Source organism: Nicotiana attenuata, unplaced genomic scaffold (assembly GCF_001879085.1).
Source record: "Nicotiana attenuata strain UT unplaced genomic scaffold, NIATTr2, whole genome shotgun sequence".
NCBI lineage: Eukaryota > Viridiplantae > Streptophyta > Magnoliopsida > Solanales > Solanaceae > Nicotiana > Nicotiana attenuata.
Window position 1 is genome coordinate 283,294 of NW_017670384.1, and position 9,616 is coordinate 292,909.

At 33.4% G+C, this 9,616-nt stretch overlaps 1 protein-coding gene across 1 annotated transcript; it reads right to left on the reverse strand.

Annotated features, from left to right (window-relative positions):
- Positions 1-5,227: 5,227 nt before the first annotated feature.
- Positions 5,228-9,380, reverse strand: LOC109238680 (UPF0725 protein At3g19520). The gene is made up of 4 exons (XM_019405163.1): positions 9,003-9,380; positions 7,656-7,796; positions 7,387-7,560; positions 5,228-5,582 (listed from the first exon to the last, which is right to left on the reverse strand). Exons 1-4 carry the CDS (start codon positions 9,279-9,281, stop codon positions 5,532-5,534), a joined length of 645 nt encoding a protein of 214 aa, XP_019260708.1. The 5' UTR covers positions 9,282-9,380; the 3' UTR covers positions 5,228-5,531.
- Positions 9,381-9,616: the final 236 nt, after the last annotated feature.

Sequence of the window (9,616 nt, forward strand, 5' to 3'; positions counted from 1 at the left end):
AAATATATATATATATATATATATATATATATATATATATATATATATATATATATATATTTAAGTATATAATAAGAGAAAGCCTTGTGTACGACGAAGGGCATTTCAGTAATTGTTGATTCTTTGTGGTTAAGGTGGTAATTTCGCTCTGCTCATTCTTGTAAAGAAGCGTGTCTCTATTGTATGTAGTTGAAATTGCCCCAGTAAGTTCTACAATGTTCTCTTTCTTCCGCTCTATTTGGCATTCAGTTCTGCGTATTATATTTCCCAAAGGCTCCATTTGTGGTTTCTAAATCTCTAGCCCAGCTCTGTTTCATTTGTTAGTTCTGATAAGTTTTCCCCTGCTTTTTCCTTTCTTGCAGTGATTTTTGCCCATCACTTCTAGATGTAAATGGCGTACATCCAAATAATATTTTTCCTGTGATATTAGCATTCCATAAAAGTGATAATAACACATTTTAGAACAAATTTCGGGCCCGTGCAGTGCACGGGCATCAACATCTAGTATATATTACTACTATACATAAAGGAAAGCGAAGCACCTCTCGATCGTCGTGTCCGCTTATGAAGAGGGCAATTCGTTCATTTCAATTAAATTATGTGTATTATTTGCTTGTTTTGTGTGCTTTAGTACTTTATTGTGGACCACAAATGACTAAAAGCCAAGTGCCACATGGAGATATCTATGCCCCTAATGATGTATCTTATTGCTTTAAATTCATTGGTATAGTTGAAATTTAGTGAACTTTTCAGGCTTTTTAACCTTTCACTTCTGTACAAAATTGTGGGCCCATGACACTTTTCCTTTCTAGTTTTAATGTGTGAATACTTGTATTTCTCTCTCTGCATTAGCTTTTGTTCACCTTTTCTGTATTTCTATATTTCTCTCTACATCTACACATCTTATGTCCATCTTTGCAATATTCTTTTGTACTTTGTAGTAGTATGGAGTTCTCCTTTTAAAAAGTTTTTCTGATTTGCTATGCTATTTTTATCTTTAGGATAATCTCTGCTTGATTCATGGTTTTAATGGCTTTTATATTTAACTGTTGGCACTTGATATCCGCAGACATGGCTACATATTATCTTTAATTCTTCACAGGAAGGAAATTAATTGAAAATATTTATATAAATAACTTTCCGCCAATTTCTAAAGTTGAAATCTCAAAATCAATTCCAAGTCAAAGTGATTTTGGCGGCAAGGAAATTTCTCTACTATACAAATAAGAATTAATTAGTTTTATAAATTTTGGAAAAAATTGAGGTACAGTTAATTACTATTTAGTTTACAATAATATCGTTTTACTCTCTAACCCATATTTACGACATATAATGAGACAAAGAAATTATTAATAAGGATATTTTTTTTAATTGGTTCCTCGGTTTGAGAAATTTTATTACCATACTTTAATTTTTTTTAAATTAAATTACTTTTAAAAATTNTCTAGGGAGTATCTCTTTTAGAAGTATGCAATTGATTTCTTTGAGATTAGTTTTTACTAATGTATTAAAGTACTTTTTGGGATCGATGTGTTATGAGCATTTAAGCATTTACATTTAGGTACTCTTGACACCTGTTTAATCTACTAGAATTTGCTTTGTGTATAATTTGACTAATGGTAATGCACTTTTTGTTTGCTTGTTTACCGGATGTAACCATGGTTGAAAAAGATGACTACTATTTTGTGGAGTTGCATTTTATCTACTACAGACATTGCTATGCATCCATACGAGGGATAGCTTTGACAAATGCAGAGACATTCGTCTTCCTAATGGTTAACGGCTTAATGGATAGCTTTAATAAATGCACAAAAATTTGTCTTCCTAACGGTTAATGGCTTGATGAGTAGCTTTGACAAATGCAGAGACATTTGTCTTCCTAATGGTTAAGTGTTTGTGAGGTAGGAAAGCTTTTTGAGTTTTTTTTCTTTTGATACAAATATCTCAACAATTGTCGATATGATGGAAGAATAATCAATTTTGATATATGTCAATCTTTATTTGATTCCTTATTGGTAAATGGCGTACATCCAAATAATATTTTTCCTGCGATATTAGCATTCCATAAAAGTGATAATAACACATTTTAGAACAAATTTCGGGCCCGTGCAGTGCACGGGCATCAACATCTAGTATATATTACTACTATACATAAAGGAAAGTGAAGCACCTCTCGGTCGTCATGTCCGCTTATGAAGGGGGCAATTCGTTCATTTCAATTAAATTATGTGTATTATTTGCTTGTTTTGTGTGCTTTAGTACTTTATTGTGGACCATAAATGACTAAAAGCCAAGTGCCATATGGAGATATCTATGCCCCTAATGATGTATCTTATTACTTTAAATTCCATTGGTATAGTTGAAATTTAGTGAACTTTTCAGGCTTTTTAACCTTTCACTTCTGTATAAAATTGTGGGCCCATGACACTTTTCCTTTCAAGTTTTAATGTGTGAATACTTGTATTTCTCTCTCTGCATTAGCTTTTGTTCACCTTTTCTGTATTTCTATATTTCTCTCTACATCCACACATCTTATGTCCATCTTTTCAATATTCTTCTATACTTTGTAGTAGTATGGAGTTCTCCTTTTAAAAAAAATTTCTGATTTGCGATGCTATTTTTATCTTTAGGATAATCTCTACTTGATTCATGATTTTAATGGCTTTTATATTTAACTGTTGGCACTTGATATCCGCAGACATGGCTACATATTATCTTTTAATTCTTCACAGGAAGGAAATTAATTGAAAATATTTATATAAATAACTTTCCGCCAATTTCTAAAGTTGAAATCTCAAAATCAATTCCAAGTCAAAGTGATTTTGGCGGCAAGGAAATTTCTCTACTATACAAATAAGAATTAATTAGTTTTATAAATTTTGGAAAAAATTGAGGTACAGTTAATTACTATTTAGTTTACAATAATATCGTTTTACTCTCTAACCCATATTTACGACATATAATGAGACAAAGAAATTATTAATAAGGATATTTTTTTTAATTGGTTCCTCGGTTTGAGAAATTTTATTACCATACTTTAATTTTTTTTAAATTAAATTACTTTTAAAAATTTATAATACATAAAAAATGAAGTTCGATACATCAGAAATTGAGACATATGTAATTCTATTTTTCACGCAGATACTTTTTCTAGACCAATAAGATATGATAATTAGTGTTTTGGGAATTTTCAATAACATATTGTTTAATATTATACTTAAAGTCAGATTACCATAACTAAAATACAAAAAATAAGAACTCGGGTAACGTAGAGGGTAAAATTTCATGTTGCACCCAATTTTGCCCCGCCTATTGAATATGCATTCACTTTTTGAATTATTTTTAACTGATACCCAATTTTTGGATAACTTTAATACATATAAACTTTTCTCTTCTTCTTTAATGTTGTTTTCTTCTTCTTTGTGCCTAGAGTTTCTTCTTCTTCTTCTTCTTCTTCTTCTTCTTCTTCTTAGTAGTTGCAAAGTGAGTTTGTTAAATTTATTGTCGTTGTTGACATTTTGATGATTAGGATTTGTTCTTTATGATATTTGAAAGCGATTTTAAATTTAAGCTCATTTGGAGTAGATTTTGCCATTGAATCGTATACTGGATTATTGAAAATCGAAGAACAAATTTATGTTTCAGAACTTAAAATTCGATATCAGAATTTGCATTCAATAGATTGAACTACTTAAGATTCAAGTTACTGGAATTGCATTTGAAAGATAGAAGTACTTCATATTTGATTTATGAAGTTGCATTGAAGAGATTGAAGCTCTTAAGATTCGAATTTCTGAAGTTGCATCCGAAAAATAGAAGAACTTCATATTTGATTTCTGAAGTTGCATTGAAGAGATTGAACTACTTCGGATCTGAGCGGGTATACTCTGAAAGTTTTTGTGCAATGTAGGTATAACTTCAACGATGAACCCAAAAGTGGGTATATATGAAAATGCCCCGCGTAGGGGATCCTGGGAGGATTGCTCATACAGTCAAATCCCTCTATAACAGTCTCATTTGTTTCGATATTTTTGTTATAGAGTACATATATTATGACATAACATCGATTATAACATGAAAATCGATTCGGCAAAAATTTAGCTTTTATATTGAATGATTGTTAAATAAGGATACTGTTATAGAGATGTGTGACTGTATATAAATAATCATTGGGCCCGGCATAACATCACTAGTATATATATAAAGGAAAGCAAAGCACCTCATGGTCGTAATGTGTGCCTCCTTGAATTAACATCTATTCCAAGGGTATTTTTGGAATTTTGAGTTCTTTTTGGTGAGTTGTATTGCATTGTGTGGTCTAAATAATTGAGCTAGCGTTTGGCCATAGATTCTCAACTTTGTTTTGTAAAGTCTGATTTCGGTGAAGTTTGGTTTGAAGATGAAAATGTGTTTGTACATACGTTTTCAAAACATATTTCACTTCTTTTTTTTGAAAAAATATATAATATGATTTATACCCACAAGTTCTAAAAACTATCACAAATACCCAACAGTACCTTCATCAATAACATTCATTATCATTATCACAAACCATAGTACAACAACTACCCAGTATAGTCCCACAAGGTGGGGTCTGGGGAGGGTAATACGTATGCAGGCCTTACCCCTACCCGAAAGGGCAGAGAGGCTGTTTCCAATCGACCCCCGGCTCATAAAAAGGAAAAGGAAAACAAAAACCAAAAACAAAAAGCAAAAGAGCATTAGTGACTCCAGCAGAAATCACATAAATAATTATCTATATCACAAACCATAGTCCTGAACATAAATAAATTTAGTACAAAATTATCATTTTTATAATGAACTACATAATACACTGTCGGATGACCGGAAAGACGAAACAACATTGTTACAAAATAACAAATAGTTGGCTCTTTTATAAAGTACAAAAAAAAAGTTTGGAGCAATTTTTAAAAATTTTAAAAAATATAATACGTAGTAAAATTTTGGGCAAAAGAGCTGGTTTTGATATTTCGGTTTTGGGATTTGGTAATTTGTGAAAATATGGATAAAATTTATGAACAAACATGTATTTGCCAAAAATAATTTGAGAAAATTTTGTCAAAATCTATGGCCAAAAATATTCTCCAACTTAAGTTATCTCATACTATTAGGTGAATATAGCCAACTTTGAGGTCTTTTAAAATATCTATAAAAAAAAATCTAAATGGTACCACTATGGCGTTACCATTAACAATTGACAGAAAAAAATTAAATTAGGATATATATATTTAGACATAAATTGTTCACATAGCCATTGGGCCTGAGCATAGCTCTGGCAACATCACCAGTATATATATAATAAAGAAAAGAGAAGATAAGCAGCTCTTTCCACTTAAATGAAGAAGTCAGATACTTTGGTTTTTACTACTACTTTTACATGTCCAACAAAAAAAAAGTACAAAGAGAACTTAAATAGCATAAATTCATAGAGCTAGTAACCATGTTCAATGAGCCTCACTAAATGTTAACACAAAGCCCAAAGCTTAGTACCAAAAGGATGTTCGATCAGATCACTGCATATCCGAATCTTTCTTTGGCTGCATATCCGAATCTTTCTTTGGCTGCATATATTATTTGCATAAGAGAGAATTAGTAGCCAGAAATGCTAAAATTGACAATTCCAACAGCACAACGGGAGATGGTATTTCTTCTAAGGGCACAACACGCATCATATCCAAGAGTAAATTAATGAGGTTTTCTAAGACATTTTCCATGTTCATCTCTGCATCATCCTTGTCTGTGGAAGATGTTTCAATAAGGAAAAATAATTATAACTATAATTAATGAGATAGTAGGGTAGTGCTGATCTGATTAATTTTCCCCCATTCCATGTATTTGCAGCTTTCCACAAACAAAACAAAAAAAGTCATGAGCCAATTATAGACCAGCATGCAATAACATAATCATGACAAAGCAACATGGAGCATTCATCCTGTGAAAGGTGTACAAATCACACTTTAAAAGGTGCGAGCTACGGCATAAGGTGTACAAATCATACTTTAAAAGGTGTGAGCTACGGCATTTGGGGTGCCAAAATGCTGAAAGCCGATGTTGATCACGGTTTCTGCCCATTAAACTTGGTTTACGCTACTGAATCAGAGGCTTATATGATTCTCCAATATTTAGTATATATTGATGGGTAGTTAACAAGTCTGTAAAATAGAATATCAAATTACTCATTGTTTTCAAATTCGTTCTCATAATCTTTATCAAGGTATCAAATTAGAAAATACAAATCAGAGGCCAAATTGACATGTAGTAATATAATACAAACTCAAGGCAATTGAAGGATATAACCTAACCAAATATCAGGGAACAATTATGCATATAAATGAAATTCATCAGCACAACTTCAGATCAAGGAATAATTATGCTTACAAATGAATTTAATCACCAAAAATTCAGATCACATAGATTTTGAAAATCGTCTAGTAGAGAGATAACTCTCAATTTGGTTATCACACAATATATGCCTAACTGTGATTCAGACAATTCCAAGAACTTTCAGTCTATACTCATTTCCTCTAAGCTTCTCTTCATTGAGCCCAACCCCATGTGCCCGACTATAAATAACAGACTTGATCATGAAATTTCGAAGATCAGGACATCTAATCTTTTGGAAGTGGAAAGAGAAAAGGACTCAGTGACAGCCTGCTGTGTCAAGTTAAAGAGCACAGAAGAAAAGCAAATATCTCCAGAAGGAGGAGGAGATAGAAAAGAGTCAAAGTCCAGCCAAGGGAGATGGTATAGACTAAACTTACAAGTATAAATAAGGAATGATAATGTGATAACAGAGACAAGGGAATTCAGATTGATAGTAGCGGAACCGGGCGGACTGGGGGGGGGGGGGTAATTCAAATTTCTCATTCTTGTTTTCTATCGGTACAACGGACTTACTTCTAGCCCAAAAAAAAAAATTTTTCCCCATCCTTCACTTCCAAAAGTTTTAAGTTTAATTCAATCGTCTTTAAAGTAGACATATGCTAAGGTAAAATTATCAGATGACCAATGCAATTCTCACAAAAATGGTTATTTTCGGAGCATGAAAGAAATATGGGAACTGATGAATGGAAAGTCACGATTAAGGGAATGTTTCTCTTTCTAAATTCTCCCTAAAAGAGGAAGTAGCAACTATATCACATCAATTGTCACAAGTTGGTTCCTAAAGGATGTTAATTGGTTCGCACTTGGTCTATGTTGCACCTTCATTACTTGGCACTCATGGTGAATCTTTGTTCATATTTGTAGGTAAAGACTTGGAGATTCAAGAATAAACACGTTAAAACATTAGAAAGATTTATCAACATGTTTAAAACATCAGAGGAAACATAAGAAGAGTGTAACAGTTCTCATAACAACCTATACCTGGGGCCTGACGATGGGAAAGTCCAAATGACCATCTAAATCTCTCACCACCTTAACTTGAAAATAATCCTTTTCCCCTTTATGTGTCTTAACCGAAAGGGTAATATAGAAAATGAAGCTACAAGAGCCACCTCCATTCACCTTCAAAATATCATCAACCTCCCAACAGGTGCTCTAAAACCAGTACAAAGGTAAATTTCTTAGTTACCAAGAAGAAAACAAAGGAAAAAAGAGCTGACAAGACAGATGAAAGTGTGGCTCGAGCATACATAATCATCATTGTATTTCTTAAGTGCCTTTTCTGCATAACCCTTCAACATGACGACATTCTCAGGATGTTTCGAGAAGCCCGTCAATGGGAAAACTGTAGTCATCAAGCTAGGTCTTGGAATGTCTTTAACGTCAAATCCCTAACGAAGTACAAGCAACAAATGAGACATAAAAATCAACTTTATTTCCAGATAAGAAGAGACAAAATCACCTATTGCAACCACTTTGTTCTTGCAACAAGTTAACCTCCAAATAAATGATCCATATAATTGCAAAAGTTTTTCCATGCATGTTTTTCAAGAATATATTAGCTTGTGGTTACCACAATTAATAATAATTTGTTGTGATAACTGATGCCATTTAGTTTTATTTAAGCACCAACTTTAAACCGAGCAAGGGTAACACTTGTTCTTCTCTTTTTCTATACTTTATTTGGCAACTGAGTGTCATGAATCTTCAAAATACCACAGTAATAGACAAAGAACTAGGAAGATAGTGAAACAGCATGCACAAATTCCATTCTACCCCATGATGCTAGCATTGGTTTAAACATTGTAGTGATCATGTGCATCATTCATAGTACGCACAGGAAGTAAATGTCAAAAGACTTTCTGATAAACTAACTAGCATGCACCACAAACCCATGGTTAACTTAAAAAGGTTAGACATGCATACATAGACCAAAAGTAGCTAAAGCAACAAGATATCATAGTCATACGACAAAAGGTAATTAGAATATGTGAATACAGATTATTGTACATATCATCCAGCATGCACCAATTAAGACACAGTTAACTAATGTAAAGTTAGAGCGGGATAAACCGACTAAAAGTAGCTAATAGACAACAGAATCATACCAAAAAACAAAATTATATACGCATTGATGTACATATTGTACGAGGTAGATGTGTAGAGAGGGTATGTGTGTCAATATGAATTAGATAAAAGTTGGCAAATTAAGGGGCATTTTCTGCATATTGCATAAAAAATAGGAGTAAAACCTGTTGAGCAGTTGTTATTAGCCTCGATTAACTAGGCCATTATGTGTTTTGTTTTTTGTTTTCCTTTTCCTTTTCCTTTTCCTGAGCCGAGGGTCGATTGGAAACAGCCTCTCTGCCCTTTCGGGTAGGGGTAAGGCCTGTGTACCTATTACCCTCCCCAGACCCCACCTTGTGGGACTATACTGGGTAGTAGTAGTTGTTGTTGTTGTTGTTTAACTAGGCCATTATGCAATTGTTAATAATATTGATGACTTATATTTTCCTGATTCATGAAGGATGCTTATATAATTGGGGGGGGGGGGGGGGGACTGAATCACAATTTCAAACAAGGGATAAATTAGGCACCTCGCTCTCCTCGATCTGTTGGAGGTACTTGTCCCAAACAGCTTCATCAATCTCCTCTTCTGAATCATACCCATCAATATACTGAGCTTTTACGGAACTGGACATACCATCCTCATCACCGGCGGAAGTCGAAGTCTTGCAATCGACCTCTTCACCAAGTTTCTGTTTCTTCTCCGGCGGGGTCTCCGTAGCGTCAGAGAAATCTCCGCCACGAACCCCTGCTACTGACGAGGAAGCCACGTTCTGAGGTATTGTCGGTGGCGGCGGTTCACGAATCATGTCACTTCTTTTGACAAACCCTACAATCACCCAATTCGGATCACAAAGAGGAGAACAAAGAGCTACAACCTACCCGGAATTTATGAGAAGTCCTTTAGTTTGGAGGGATTAGGTTTTTGTTGGAGGCCCGCATTAAAGGTCTCAAATGAGCCGACACGTTTCACTTTTTTTTTTTTTTTTGAAGTTTTTTCGGCCTCGTTAAAATTAAAATTATATTTTAACAACTCAAATATAATGGTAGTAATTCATCAAAAAAAAAAAAAAAAACTCAAGATATGAAAAATAAAAGAGGAATTTATGGAGTCTACCTATTAAACTAAAACTAATTACCCGGT

Coding starts and splice junctions, on each gene's coding strand:
- LOC109238680 (XM_019405163.1), bottom strand. CDS start 9,281: ATGATTCGTGAACCGCCGCCACCGACAATACCTCAGAACGTGGCTTCC. Junction 7,797..9,002: donor AACAGATCGAGGAGAGCGAG/GTGCCTAATTTA, acceptor GTACTTCGTTAG/GGATTTGACGTTAAAGACAT. Junction 5,583..7,386: donor TTCCCATCGTCAGGCCCCAG/GTATAGGTTGTT, acceptor TAATATATGCAG/CCAAAGAAAGATTCGGATAT.